The 16,333-nt window shown below is 45.1% G+C and overlaps 1 protein-coding gene and 1 pseudogene across 1 annotated transcript; one reads left to right on the forward strand and one right to left on the reverse strand.

Annotated features, from left to right (window-relative positions):
* Window positions 1–5,359, reverse strand: part of LOC112075554 (kalirin-like) — a 44,352-nt pseudogene extending 38,993 nt beyond the window's left edge.
* Window positions 5,360–7,259: 1,900 nt separating this feature from the next.
* LOC112075557 (ropporin-1) lies at window positions 7,260–11,449 on the forward strand. The gene is given in 9 exon segments (XM_024142544.2): window positions 7,260–7,374; window positions 9,481–9,597; window positions 9,902–10,019; window positions 10,362–10,403; window positions 10,405–10,524; window positions 10,654–10,711; window positions 10,714–10,754; window positions 10,756–10,835; window positions 11,326–11,449. Coding segments are annotated over 8 exon segments (642 nt in total). The 5' UTR covers window positions 7,260–7,374; window position 9,481; the 3' UTR covers window positions 11,393–11,449.
* The last annotated feature ends 4,884 nt before the right edge of the window (window positions 11,450–16,333 follow it).

Raw genomic sequence — 16,333 nt, forward strand, 5'->3', positions numbered from 1 at the left:
ATCAGGGAGAGGGGGAGATAGAGATAGAGAGATAAAGTGATAGAAGGACGTTTACCTGGGTATGGTGGACAGATAGAGAGATAAAGTGATAGAAGGAGTGTTACCTGGGTATGGTGGACAGATAGAGAGATAAAGTGATAGAAGGAGTGTTACCTGGGTATGGTGGACAGATAGAGAGATAAAGTGATAGAAGGAGTTGTTACCTGGGTATGGTGGACAGATAGAGAGATAAAGTGATAGAAGGAGTACTACCTGGGTATGGTGGACAGATAGAGAGATAAAGTGATAGAAGGTACACTGGGTATGGTGGACAGATAGAGAGATAAAGTGATAGAAGAGTGTACTCTGGGTATGGTGGACAGATAGAGAGATAAAGTGATAGAAGGAGGTTACTCCTGCGTATGGTGGACAGATAGAGAGATAAAGTGATAGAAGGAGTGTTACCTGGGTATGGTGGACAGATAGAGAGATAAAGTGATAGAAGGAGTGTTACCTACACACACACACACACACACACACACACACACACACACACACACACACACACACACACACACACACACACACACACCAAGACAAATAACTCCCTGCGGGAGCCAGCCGGTGACTGGAAACATCACACACACCAATACGTTCCATATAACGGGCAGACAGGGCAGGATTTAACATCTTCAGGTAAAGTGGAAGATTAACAAGACTGTTTCATATCTTCATCTCTGCATTTATATGTTTTCTATACCCCTCTGAAAATGGCAGGTGCTAACGCTTAGTCACGCTGGCCCTATAACCGTGCTGCCAGATGTTTACCCTGCAAGACTAAAAGAGCATCGCTTGTACAACCACACACACACCGCACGCACACAGACAGCCAGACGGTGTGCAGCCAAAGGCGGATTACTACTCTGTGTATCACAAGAGAATCTGACACACACACACGGCTAAACAGACCAGGCTGGTCACACGAAAGAGCAGGCCAGGCCAGGCCACAGACAGAGTACCACCGCAGCACAGATTACAACTACACTACGAGATTGAGAATAAAGCACACACAGCCACACACACAGACACACACACACAGCCACACACATACACTATTCCTAAGCAGTTTATAGACGACACTGCAGTGCATTCATCACCACCATAGTGTACCCCCAGACAGACAGGCTCTGAACGCTCTATATACACTGTATATACAAAGGTATGTGGACACACCTTCAAATTAGTGGATTTGGCTATTACATCCACACCCGTTGCTGACAGGTGTATAAAATTGAGCACACAGCCATYCAATCTCCATAGACAAACATTGGCAGTAGAATGGCCTTACTGAACAGCTAAGTGACTTTCAACGTGGGACCGTGATAGGATACCACCTGCCCCGGTCAACTGGAAATGTTGTTATTGTGAAGTGGAAACGTCTAGGAGCAACACTGGCTCAGCCGCAAAGTGGTCAGCCACACAAGCTCACAGAACGGGACCGTCGAGTGCTGAAGCGCGTAAAAATAATCTGTCCTCGGTTGCAACACTACCGAGTTCCAAACTGCCTCTGGAAYCAGCGTCAGCACCATAACTGTTAGTCGGGAACTTCATGAGCAGCCAAAGATCACCATGCGCAATGGSAAGTTTTTGTGTGTGTTTGTTTTGGGGGTTTTTGCTCTGCTGTACGGAATCTGGACACTTCTCTTCATGGCTCCTAGTAATGTACTCTGTCCCTGTTCTGTTTGTGCATCTGATCTGACACACGTTTTCTTCATTTCTATCAAACTTAACTCTTTGCTAACCTGTAGCCTCTCCCTCTCGTAGAAAGGCAGGAAAGCACATGCCTCATGTTTTTGGTTAAAGTGCATAGTGCCAACTGTAAAGTTTGGTTGAGGCAGGAATAATGTTCTGGGGCTGTGTTTCACTGGTCAGGCCCCTTAGTTCCAGTGAAGGGAAATCTTAACGCTACAGCATACAATGACATTCGAAGACGATTCTGTGCTTTCGACTTTGTGGCAAGTTTGGAGACGGCCCATTTCTGCTTTCAGCATGACAATGCCCCTGGGCACAAAAGCAAGGTCCGTACAGAAATGGTTTATATCAAGATCAGTGTGGAAAGAACTTGACTGGCTGCACAAGCCCTGACCTCAATCCATTGAACACCTTAGGGATGAATTGGAACGCAGACTGTGAGCCAGGCCTAATCGCCAACATCAGTGGCGACCTCAATAATGCTCTTTGTGCTGATGAATGGAAGTAAGTCCTGTAGCAATGTTTCCAACAGAGTGGAAAGTCTTCCCAGAAAGTGGAGGCTGTTAGAGCAGCAAAGGGGGGAACCAACTCCATATTAATGCCCATGATTTTGGAATGAGATGTTCGACGCGCAGGTGTCCACATACTTTTGGTAATGTAATATACAGTATATTTACTGTATGTATGTGTGTTGTATGTTGTGTGTTTGTGTGTGTCAGTCATCTAGGGATGGGCCATAATGGCCCTCATTCACCAAGAATTACATATCACCAGCATGATTATTACACTAGCATGCTAAAGACACAGAGGACTGAGCGAGGGGAGTGTGCACCAACAAATCCTTTGGGCCTGCATCCCAAATGGCACCCAATTCCCAATATAGTGCACTACTTTGGATGAGAGCCCTATAGGCCCTGGTCAAAGGTAGTGCACTATAAAAGGGAATAGGGTGCCACTTGGGATGCAGTCTTGGTATCCAAGGTGAGTAGGCCCCTCTGTGCCGGTCTATTGATGTAGTGTGTGTGTGTGTGTGTGTGTGTGTGTGTCTGTACTGAGGCAGGTTTATCCATCTCAGTGGGAGAGACACCTAATCCTGAGCATAAACAGGGCATTAACTGTGTTTGAATATTCCCAGCTCAGYGACCAATGATAACCTTAGGAGGAAGACGGGAAGAGAGGAGGGGAGGGAGAGGGGAGAAGCGTTGAGAGGAAGAGGAGGAATTAAGAGAAATMAAGAGGAACCCTTCACTGATCGTTCCGAGTAGCAGCCGGGAAGCAGATCACAGGCGCGCTGTGACAACCTCTCCCTCCCTTCTCTCCATGTCTTACCAGCCCTTGGGATGAGACAGCCTCCTGGGATGCATCTCAATAGTCTTAAGTCCTTTTCCTCTCAATATCTCTTTTCCTCCATCTGACGTGAAACAACCTGAAGAGTGTGAGAAAAATTCCCTCTAAGGATCTGCAATGTTGCTTTCACCCATCCTGTGTTTTTCAGGTCAGTGCTGATGAAGGAYAAGATATCATGGATGAAAAGAGGCATGAAGAGGAAACRATTTAAGAGTATTGAGACAWAGCCCTWATATTCCTCACTAGGCTGTAGTCCTCTCCTTTTGACCAATCAAGGGGATGAGGCATCCACCACAGTGTGCTGTCCAGTGTCTTCAGATCAGGGTAGATAAAGGAGAGGAGACTAGGAGGACCCCTGTTTAGACTAGATGCAGCCCTGTGGACCAGTTGGGACCTCTACCATCCATGCTCACTGGAGAGAGCACACACACAAACACACACCTTATTTCATGTCTGATAGTCATGCATAATCATCATGTGTGTGTGTGTGTGTGTGTGTGTGTGTGTGTGTGTGTGTGTGTGTGTGTGTGTGTGTGTGTGTAATGGTAGCTAGTGTCTTACTGCACACACAGCTGCGGTAACATGTTTGCTCCTATACAGTGGCCTATAGCAGCTGTACATGCTTACTACACACACAGAGAGAATGAATGGACGTGCTGACGATTAAACATCACGGCGAAAAGCCTCGGGCCCGTGCTCGGCCGTTTGTGGATTGTATAAAGATCAAAGCGAGACAGAATAGGATCAAATAAACGTTCACATAGATTATGTGGGTGTGTCTGTATTGATATCGTTTTATAACACCGCGGATCAAATGCTGCAAGCTACATAGAACATATATAGGCTAGGCTGCTACTGTACTCTCTCTCTCTCTCTCTCTCGCTTTCTCTCTCTCTCTCAATTCAATTAAATAGGCTTTATTGGCATGGGAAACATGTTTTCATCGCCAAAGCAAGTGATCATGATGGATCCTCAATCACACAAACTGACCGAAAACTCAACGTATATGCTTCGTCCTCCCTGACCATGCACGCTGCGGTGAAATAGTCTAATTCTATAATGGGCTGAATATACAGCTCTGCCAATGCTATTTCTCACGGTAACGGACAAGCACATTCCTGCACGGTAACGATGGGCTACATCCACCCATACCGGGGGCCAGGCAGCTGTGACCAATCCCTCCGGTTTAGCCTTTTCACCCATTATCGATCTCGGCACGGGATGCCGTTAACACCCAGCCTGCCCACCTGCTTTAGCCAACCCGTCCTGACCGGCTTCACCGGGTCCGGTTTGGGCAGGGTCCCCGGGATTCATCCTCTCCGATAGATCCTCCACGCCTTCAACGAGAGGCTGGTCGGTTCTTTTTTCCTTTCCTTTTTTGAACCCCTCGGTATGCAGAGATGGTCGTTACCGGGAGAAAGTCAGTCAGTCATCGCGCGGCCCCGTCCCCATGTTCTCTTCTGTATCCTAGCAGCGATTCCCGTCCGTAGTCGCGCGCATTCCCGTTTCTCCGCTACTGTCACCGTGATCCTGCGCGGCATCACATCACATCATATCCCACCGTATCGCCTTGCGCGCTTTTGTTCAGCAGTTGACTAGTAGGCCTACCGAATACCGAGATGGAAAGCTCGTGCAGCATGCTCCACTACTAGCCAACTACAACCGACCTACCGACCAATCTAACAATAGCGTTATACCGAAACGCACACGGTGTAGATGGCTCGGGCTCAGCAGACTGCATGAGCACCGACAGTCCCGAGCCTGTCCATGCACGGCGCGTGCAACCGGAGGCGAGGCAGGCCCGTAGTATAGACTACATACGTTGCCTGAAGTGATTCAAGAAGAACATCATCGCTGTGCCCTGACTGTAGGAGGGACTTTCCCTTATTCCCTGGCAGGCACTATAAAATCAATGCGCTCGATCTATGCCGTCATTCATCCACCAGTCTTCACACACCAAGGACGTTGGCAACATCATGGTTTGCTTTGTTCTTCCCAGATTAGAGAAGAGGAGGCTATCTTAATGGGGTCAAGCTGCCTATATAGGCTGTATTTGATGCTGATCGCATAGCCTAGAGGAGCTACCCTTTGCTTATTGCATCACCAGCCCGCCTCCTCTTATTTATAAAAGCAGTAACCGCCTATCTAGAAAAAAACACCGTTCCCGGTGACATCACTCAATTAACCGTGACACCCGCAGCATCAATGTGTCGCTCGCTGTGGTTGTGTAACCTACTGTTATCGCCTCCCAACAACAGACCAAACCTCCCTCTCATCTCCACGCACGCACGCACACACACACACACACACACACACATACACACACACTATTGGACGCTGCTGGGGGGAGGGGGGGGGCTTATAATAATGGCTGGAATGGAGCTAATGGAATGGCATGGAAACCATGTGTTTGATGTATTTGATAACATACCACTCAGTGGCAACTGGTCCTTCAGGGCAGGTGGGGAAGAGCCCCACCTGTTTAGCTAAAAGAAGGGAAAAAATCATTGACTTTATAGAGCCATACAAACATGGTCTCTTTTTTGCTTTCTTGAGTAAAGCAGCTCAAAATGCAGGTGTTTCAGTCTAGCTCAGTGCTTTCTGTGGTGGTGGGAGGGGCAGCCAACGAAAATACGGAGTGTAGGGGTTGGTAATGTTCTGTAGTTGCGTTCACTCATGGGGACACTACATCACTGCAAAATCTATGGGGAGAGCTCGAAAATTCAAGCCCCTTGGGTGCTGCTGTAACCGATGTGAAATGGCTAGCTAGTTAGCGGTGGTGCTCGCTAATATCGTTTCAATCGGTGACATCTACTCGGCTCTGAGACTTGAAGTAGTTGTTCCCTTGCTCTGCAAGGGCAGTGCTTTTGTGGCGCGATGGGTAACTATGTCTTCGTGGGTGTCAGTTGTTGATGTTTGCAGAGGGTCCCTAGTTCGAGCCCAGGTACATTGATGCTGTTGACCGGATCACTGGTTCTGCGGAAAAGGAGGAGGTCAAAAGGGGGGTGTGTAACCGATGTGAAATGGCTAGTTAGCGGTGGTGCGCACTAATAGCGTTTCAATCGGTGGCGTCACTCGCTCTGAGACCTTGAAGTAGTTGTTCCCCTTGCTCTGCAAGGGCCGCGGCAAATTTTTGATGACAAAATCTGACTTGGTGTACAGGGAGAATACTGTAAGAACATCCTATGTTCTGAATTCTGGCGCTGTACATTTCAAAGTGTTGAACAAATAGTTATATTTGACTACGTCCGTCCTAGCACGCTCATTAATGTCTTAATCGAAATTACGGATTGCCTCTTATCCGTTTGTCGTTCCCTTATGCCATAGTTTTTACATCTCAATTGTCAGAAGAAACCAGATTTGTTTAAACAAGTCAGCCATATCAGCTATGTTTTTTTAAAAAGGCAGTAAATGAGGCTGAATGAACTATTTCGATGCCAGACAAGGCTCCGCTGATAGCCAGGTGTAGCGGTGGTAAGGATTCACTCCATGGTGCTGAAAAGAGCTCCGTGTCGGGATAGCTTTATGTAGGCCTAACAGTTTGTGGGCACCGTTTGTCGCCGTTATTGTGCAATTAATATATTGTTTAGTGTTGTGTTGTGTAGTGGCTTTGCTGGTATGCATCTAAAATTGGTTTGGGGATTTTGCCCCACAAGATTTACGTGCTAAAATCGCCACTGATTCAGCTCCAGCCATTACCACAAGCCCGTCCTCCCCATTTAAGGTGCACCAACCTCCTGTGACTCACACACAAATGCAAGCAACAGGCGACACACACGTGCCCCATCTATCCTCCCTCCCTTCTACATTTTGCTTTTTTAATTAAATCTATCACTGCTTTATAATATGGATGTACTTATGATGATTCATGTCTGTCAAATATAAAAGATAAAAGGTTTAAAGGGAATGTTGGCATATCAGATATCACTTTTAGTTTAACTCATTTATCTTAGGAAAGTTATATAGCCATACTATTCGATTATAGGTAGAATGACTCAAGGTAAACTATCTGTTCGTTAGATCAACTACTATTCTACCGTGAAAATGTCCCATAAATGTCTGTCGAGAGCTGCAAATGATAAAACATGAGGAAATGTCGCCCCCGTGCGGATATTTGTTATTTTTCATTTCACACACATCCGGGAGCACACAATTGACGTCACCAATTGTCGTTATGTTACGCGGGAATCACAAACTGATACAAAATAACCGGCGCATCACCTTCTACTGTCCTTCCCGCTCTCACAGCGTTTACGTCGTCTGATCACGCGCAGAGAACTGCACCGTCTTTTACAGGTTATTTATTTAATTGATTTACATGGTTTTCATAAATTAATCGACATTTATTAGTAGGCTATAGGCCTGCCATTTAAAAGGCCCAGTGCAGTCCAAATTCAGTTCTCCTGTATTTTATATAATATTGTACAACAGCTGATGAAACTAACACTGTAAAAGTGAGATTTTTTGTATCAGTGTTATTTCCTGATAGTTGCTTATTGAATATACAATTTACATAGGACCTTCTTATCAGGTCGTTTGCATAGGCGGGAGTTTCGGCTTTCCATGTTGACATCACCATGCGGAAGTTCCAAACCTCACTATTCAGTGTTCCCCTCCCCACTCAGACATTCCTAGCTAAATTCTTGCTTAGAAAATAGTTTTTGGGTAAAAACTAAACTACCAGTCAAAAGTTTTAGAACACCAAGTCATTCAAGTTTTTAAAAAATGTATCTCTTTATTTTTAATATTTTCTACATTGTAGAATAATAGTGAAGACATCAAAACTACGAAATAACACATATGGAATCATGTAGTAACCAAAAAACTATTAAACAAATCAAAATATATTTTATATTTGAGATTCTTCAAATAGACACCCTTTTCCCTGATGACAGCTTTGCACACGCTTGGCATTCTCTCAACCAGCTTCATGAGGTCGTCACCTGGAATGCATTTCAATTAACAGGTGTGCCTTCTTAAAGTTCATTTGTGGAATTTCTTTCCTTCTTAATGCATTTGAGCCAACCAGTTGTGTTGTGACAAGGTAGGGTTGGTATACAGAAGATAGCCCTATTTGGTAAAAGACCAAGTCCATATTATGGCAAGAACAGTTCAAATAAGCAAAGAGAAATMATAGTCCATCATTCTTTAAGACATGAAGGTCAGTCAATACAGAACATTTCAAGAACTTTGAAAGTTTCTTCAAGTGCAGTCGCAAAAACCATCAAGCGCTATGATGAAATTGGCTTTCATGAGGACCGCCACAGGAAAGGAAGACCCAGAGTTACCTCTGCTGCAGTGGATAAGTTTGTTAGAGTTACCAGCCTCAGAAATAGCAGCCCAAATAAATGCTTCACAGAGTTCAAGTAAGTTCAACATCAACTGTTCACAGGAGACTGCTGCAAAGAAACCACTAGTAAAGGACACCAATAATAAGAAGAGACTTGCTTGGGCCAAGAAACACGAGCAATGGACATTAGACTGGTGGAAATGTGTCCTTTGGTCTGGTGTCCAAATTGGGGATTTTTGGTTCCAACCGCCGTATCTTTGTGAGGCGCGGTGTGGGTGAACGGATGATCTCCGCATGTGTATTTCCCACCGTAAAGCATGGAGGAGGAGGTGTTATAGTGTGGGGGTGCTTTGCTGGTGACACTGTGATTTATTTAGAATTCAAGGCACACTTAACCAGCATAGCTACCACAGCATTCTGCAGCGATATGTCATCCCATCTGTTTTGGGCTTAGTGAGACTATCATTTGTTTTTCAACAGGACAATGACCCAACACACCTCCAGGCTGTGTAAGGGCTATTTTACCAAGAAGGAGAGTGATGGAGTGCTGCATCAGATGACCTGACCTCCACAATCCCCCGACCTCAACCAAATTGAGATGGTTTGGGATAAGTCGGACCGCTGAGTGAAGGAAAAGCAGCCAACAAGTGCTCAGCATATGTGTGAACTCCTTCAAGACTGTTGGAAAAGCATTCCAGGTGAAACTGGCTGGTTGAGAGAATGCCAAGAATGTGCAAAGCTGTCAAGGKAAAGGGTGGCTATTTGAAGAATCTGAAATATAAAATATATTTTGATTTGTTTAACACTTTTTTGGTTACTCTATGATTCCATATGTGTTATTTCATAGTTTTGATGTTTTCACTATTATTCCACATATATAAAATWGTAAAAATAAATAAAAACCCTTCGGCTGATGTTAATATAAATCTATTACAGTACGGTACTTCATTGTTAACAATCATTTATTTGATATTGACTTAAAAATGACTGCATTGGGCCTTCAACATTTTTATTTTAGAGTCAGGCAGATATTGCAAGAATGACATTAATATACAATTTTCTTTTCACCATACAGGTGTTTTTGTTGTCGCTGGTTCCCATTCTGGGTTTAGAATGTCTCACACAGGTAAACAGGTGGTCATCCCTCCAGAGCTCCCTGGCATTCTGAAGCAGTTCACCAAGGACGCCATCCGGACACAACCTGAAGACCTGCTGGAATGGGCCACACTGTGAGTAGCATGAAGTTACGCCTAGCCACTGATCCAAGGTCAGTTTAGTATTGTAGCATCTGAGAGGAGAAGGATGAAAGTTGGCCCTTGACCTCGTCTGCTTCCCAAATGGAACCCTATTCATTACATAGTGCACTACGTTTGACCAGGGCCCATAGGGGACGAAGCCCACTGATCTAAGGTCAGTTGTAGCTGAACTGTGTGGAATATATGCCTGTAWACATTCACTACAGTCCTCCAAGACCAGGATTCCTGCTCTGCTGTATTAAACCCAGTATTGTGCTGGTATGCATGTCTGCTACAGGTACTTCAGTGCTCTGGTCCAGGGGAAGACGTTACCTGTGAACAGGACACCAGACAAAGTGATAACCCCCAACACCATAGACCTCACACCTGAGGTACTCACCACAATGCACGAAAAGGTACGGGGCCACAAACACAAACACACCACAGCTAGACACACACATGCATTGGATCACGCGTGCACACACACACACACACACACACCCAACACAACCACACACACACACACACACACACACACACACACACACACACACACACACACACACACACAACACACACACACACACACAAACATGAACTCTCTCTCTCTCTCTCTCTCTCTCTCTCTCTCTCTCTCCTCTCTCTCTCTCTTCTCTCTCTCTCTCTCTCTCTCTCTCTCTCTTCTCTCTCTCTCTCTCTCTCTCTCTTTCTCCTGTCTCTCTGTTTCTCCTACCCTACCCCCCCCTTCCCCTTACCAGCTACATAAGAATGGCACAGTCAGTAAGGAGGAGGTGGAGCAAGCTGTGGCGGTCGTTAGGATTGGCTGACGACCTTCTCAGACACATCATGACAGTGGGCTGCTTCGGAGACCAACTCGACTGGATAAAATTCTTCGCCCTGGGCTGCAGCTATCTGGGAGGGGTACAGATGATATTGTGCGCTCATGCATGCACGTTGCACACAGACACACACACACTTAATAACATACAGACATTATCAAATGACTTTGGGCCCCTGTTATCTTGGTGACCTCTGACTTCTCTCTGGCAGACGATCAAGAACGCCATGACCCACGCGCTGTACATCCTGAACTCAGACAGCTCGTGTAAGCCCCAGACGCCTGCGTCACTTTCGAGACCTTCCGATTCCTTTTACTCCTACCTGGCTGCGGTGGACAAAGAGGTGTCCCAGGCCCAGATAGACCGAACCATTACCTACTTGGAGGCTCAGGCGTGAGTTGAACAGTTATACAACTACATGAAAAACAACACAACTACACAGCTATACAACGACACAACACAGCAACAAAAAAACTACACAGCTACAAAACAACTACACAACTACACAGCTACACAACAACTACACAACTACACAGCTACAAAACAACTACACAACTACACAGCTACACAACAACTACACAACTACACAGCTACACAGCTACAAAACAACTACACAACTACACAGCTACAAAACAACTACACAACTACACAACAACTAAACAGAGACACAACAACTACACAGAGACACAACAACTACACAACAACTACACAGCTACAAAACAACTACACAACTACACAGCTACACAACTACACAGCTACACAACTACACAGCAGCTACAAGGTGAAACAAAAGCTCTCAAGTAGCAGGAGACACAGGTGTGAGAAACAAAATTTACTTCGCACAAAATGTGTGTGTATCTCTGACTGCCTGTCTGTCTCTCAGGAAGGCGCGTGATGGGATGGTGAAGGTGTCGGACTTCGTCAACAGTCGTAAAGTGCGTTTGGGATAGACTCACCCTCTCTCCCCCTTAGAACTTTGTTCTAATAAAGATGGTTCCAAAGAAAAACTCTGTTATTGCTATATCCTCCATCAATATCAGAGGARAGTGTTTGTGTATTACATTAAGTGAAAAGTCAATCATGAAAAGTCATCACTGATTGAGGCTGCCACAAGAGGCCAGAAACACATAGTAAAAGTCAAACATAGAGATAGATAGAGGACTCTAGTTCCCAAAAGCCTGTTTTAGCATAGGCAACACTATAATAGGACACGCACAATGTTGCGTTCTCTAACTATCTCTAGTCAAAGCGATTGGTCAGTGTCGTATTTGTCAGCTTAATACATTGTATAAGATTTGTATTATTGCAGAGATGGGAGGATTCAAGGAAACGAACAGAGGTGCACGTCATTTAAAAAAAATGAAAACATGTAGACAGAGTTAAGATAACTGGTTTAGTGTTGATAAAATAGGCAACAGGTGTTCTCAAACGTTTTCATGTCTGACCAGGTTAGGTGCACGTCATTTAATCTGGTCTGGACAGTTGTGCTACAGATATATGTTCGCCTCTGCACTATCTATAGTTGGCCTAATATCTGGGATATATACAGAATACTCCTTTCTCTTTATTTTAGTGGATAATCACCCGTTGAAGTGTCTTGGGGTAAGGAATGTCCCTCAGTCGAGGACCTGAGTCCATTTTGTTCAAGCTGGGCTGAAGRGTGTTTTGGTACACTTTCTTTCAATATGTGATACATTGTTTGATAATGATGTTGCACATTGTTTAGCTACACTGTGCTCTACTGAACGTCACTCTAGGTCAAATATAGACAGGTAGAACAGGGGTTGTGGTGTCGGTCAGGTAAGGCTCCAGATGATGGTGATCGCTGCTACATTGCCATTTAGGGACGCCACACTGTAGGCCCACTGTGGGAGGAGTGACTGTCACCTGCCCTGAACACACACACAACCACTTAGACCTCAGGGTTGGCAACACATCACAGCTTGTGGACTGTAAGGTTCTTCTGCAAAAAGATGATTTAGATAATTGGCATCATTTCTGAACCCTCATTGGTTTTTAAAAGGGTCAGCAATTTGAATGAGGGATTTTAGACTACTGTATTAGGTAGACGAACATTGACAGAACAAGCCTGTTTCAATACTTACAGTGTTGACTAAAATACAGATAGAACAATTATAGTCCAAGCTCTCTATATGGCATAATTATTTTATTTATTTCACCTTTATTTAACCAGGTAGGCTAGTTGAAGAACAAGTCTCATTTGCAACTGCACCTGGCCAAATAAAGCAAAGCAATTCGACACATACAACAACACAGATTACACATGGAATAAACAAAACTACAGTCCAATAATACAGTGAAACTAAAAGAAAAACCAAAAAGTCTATAATACAGTGTGAGCAAATGAGGTAAGATAAGGGAGTTAAGGCAATAAAGAGAGCCATGGTGGCAAGTAATTACAATACAGCACATTAAAACCTGAAATGGTGAGATGTGCAGAAGATGAATGTGCAAGTAGAGAGACTGGTGCAAAGGAGCAAGATAAATATAATAAATACAGTTATGGGATGAGTAATGAGATAGGTAGACTAGATGGGCTGTTTACAGATGGGCTATGTACAGGTGCAATGATCTGTGAGCTGCTCTGACAGCTGATGCTTAAAGCTAGTGAGGGCGATATGAGTCTCCAGCTTCAGAGATTTTTGCAGTTCGTTCCAGTCATTGGCAGAAGAGCACTGGAAGGAAAGACGACCAAAGGAGGAATTGGCTTTGGGGGTGACCAGTGAGATATACCTGCTGGAGCGCGTGCTACAAGTGGGTGCTGCCATGGTGACCAGTGAGCTGAGATAAGGCGGGGCTTTACCTAGCAGAAACTTGTAGATAACCTGTAGCCAGTGGGTTTGGCAACGAGTATGAAGCGAGGCCACCAACGAGAGCGTTACAGTCGTAATGGTGGGTAGTGTATGGGCTTTGGTGACAAACGTATGGCACTGTGATAGACTGCTCCAGTTTGTTGAGTAGAAGTGTTGGAGGCTATTTCATAGATGACATCACCGAAGTCGAAATCAGTAGGATGGTCAGTTTTACGAGGGTATGTTTGGCAGCATGAGTGAAGGATGCTTTGTTGCGATATAGGAAGCCGATTCTAGATTTAATTTTGGATTGGAGATGCTTAATGTGAGTCTGGAAGGAGAGTTACAGTCTATCCAGACACCTAGGTATTTGTAGTTGTCCACGTATTCTAAGTCAGAGCCGTCCAGAGTAGTGATGCTGGGCGGGCGAGCAGGTCGGGCAGTGATCGTTTAATAGCATGCATAGTTTTACTTGCGTTTAGAGCAGTTGGAGGCCACGGAAGGAGAGTTGTATGGCATTGAAGCTCGTCTGGAGGTTAGTTAAAGTGTCCAAAGAGGGGCCAGAAGTATACAGAATGGTGTCGTCTGCCGTAGAGGTGTATCAGAGAATCACCAGCAGCAAGAGCAACATCATTGATGTTACAAGAGGAAGAGATCGGCCCGAGGATTTGAACCCTGTGGCACCCCATAGAGACTGCCAGAGGTCCGGACAACAGGCCTCCGATTTGACACACTGAACTCTATCAGAGAAGTAGTTGGTTAAACCAGGCGAGGCAATCGTTTGAGAAACCAAGGCTGTCGAGTTGCCAATAAGAATGTGTGATTGACAGAGTCGAAAGCCCTTGGCCAGGTCGATGAATACGGCTGCACAGTAATGACTCTTATCGATGGCGGTCATGATGTCGTTTAGGACCTTGAGCGTGGCTGAGTACACCCGTGACCAGCTCTGAACCCAGATTGCATAGCGGAGAAGGTACGGTGGATTCGAAATGGTCGGTAATTCTTGTTTAACTTGGCTTTCGAAGACCTTAGAAAGACAGGTAGGATAGATATAGGTCTGTAGCAGTTTGGTCTAGAGTCTCACCCCTTTGAGGAGGGGATGACCGTGCAGCTCTCCAATCTTTGGGAATCTCAGACGATACGAAAGAGAGGTTGAACAGGCTAGTAATAGGTTGGCAACAACTTCGGCAGATCATTTTAGAAAGAGAGGTCCAGATTGTCTAGCCCGGCTGATTTGTAGGGGTCTAGATTTTGCAGCTCTTTCAAAACATCGGCTATCTGGATTTGGGTGAAGGAGAAATGGTGTGGGCTTTGGCGGGTTGGTGGAGGGCGCGGTGCCGGGCAGTTGACCGAGTAGGGTAGCCAGGTGGAAAGCATGGCCAGCCGTAGAGAAATGCTTATTGAAATTCTCAATTATATTGATTTATCGGTGGTGACAGTGTTTCCTAGCCTCAGAGCAGTGGGCAGCTGGGAGGAGGTGCTCTTATTCTCCATGGACTTTACAGTGTCCCAGAAACTTTTTTGAGGTAGTACTACAGGATGTACATTTCTGTTTGAAAAGCTAGCCTTAGCTTTCCTAACTGCCTGTGTATATTTGTTCCTAACTTCCTGAAAATGGAAGTTCACTTTACACGTGTGTGTGTGTAGAGAGAGACAACAGGAGAGATGGAACAAGAGGAGTTAGGAAAAGGACAAGAGAATTAGTTTAAGGCCAGTGGAAGAGTTAGGGAATGTAGGTTAGTCAGTGGAGGCTGCTGAGGGAGAACGGCTCATAATAATGGCTGGAATGGAGTCAGTGGAATGGTATCAACTACATGGAAACCACGTGTTTGATATGCCTGATACCATTCCATTGACTCCATTCCAGCCATTTTTATGAGCCGTCCTCACTCATCAGCCCACTGAGGTTTGTACCAGTTGTGTGGTGCGCGTGTTACCTGAGGTGGCCAGGGGACAGGGGCGTTGGGGGAACGTGCCGGGCTCAAAAGAGTCGAAGTAGTGATGGTCCATGTGAAGCTACAGCAGCAAAACCCTGCTAGCACCGACATACCAGAACACTCCAGAACCCTACAGAAGAGGGGGAGGAAGAGACAGAGGGTCCGGAAGGGAGAGCGAGAAGAGGAGGGGGGGGGTAAAGGGGAGAGAGAGAGATGTGGCGGGCGGAGGGGAGGGAGAGAGGAGAGAGGAACATGTTTGGTAATTTTCTATTCTGGAGGCTTTTGTCTGTAATGAACTTTTGTGAACAGACCTGTACTTGCCTAGGAGTCTAACCTCTGAGCCATCCTCGCCAATCACTCTCTCATTCTGCCATCTCTGAAACACAAACACACAAAAAACAGTAAACAGAAGTGACAAGATGACATATTTACATAACAATTAACAAAAAGCTATATTATTCAGCTACTGTCCCAAGAGGGTCTTCATCCGCGACTAGAATTCTGTAAACTCTTGTATGAACAGACGATGTACCTTTCAAGATGAGGTAAACAAAGGCGCAGAATACTGCCAACGACGACACCACCATCTACAGCAGAGCATGGAGAAAATCCTTGCGGTCCACAGTCTTCGGTTGTCCCAAAAACTCTGGTCCGGTTTGACCGGACGCTGCCGGTGTTGTATGTCCATCTTGGCAACAGTCAAGTAATACCATTCAAAAACGTTTAAACTAGTTGTCAAAGCAAGCACACGCTAGAAATTAAACGTAGCGAAGTTAGTTACTCTCCCAAACTGCCTTCTTCAATTATAGTGACACGCACGTTGTTAAAATAGAATTATGTATTTTAATAGTATCATTGCCCTATGTAAATAATGTCATGTAAAGTTATTCAACAAGTCCCCTTTTCGTAACTTTCTAAACTTCTGACAATGCTTTCAAAACATAGCTCTCCTCTTCCTACCCGAAAACTAAACCCGCCCTAAAAACGTAAATCCAACCGAATAGCATTACTTCCATGACGCAACCAACAAACATCTTGTCTATTGGTTTGAACACGTCTATCATCTTCTTTTCTCACCAGTGTTCAGTAGGGCACACCGTAGCTAAACGTTTGCAACAGAAATTGGAACGAGCGCCCCATA

Source organism: Salvelinus sp. IW2-2015, unplaced genomic scaffold (assembly GCF_002910315.2).
Source record: "Salvelinus sp. IW2-2015 unplaced genomic scaffold, ASM291031v2 Un_scaffold3235, whole genome shotgun sequence".
Classification (NCBI taxonomy): domain Eukaryota; kingdom Metazoa; phylum Chordata; class Actinopteri; order Salmoniformes; family Salmonidae; genus Salvelinus; species Salvelinus sp. IW2-2015.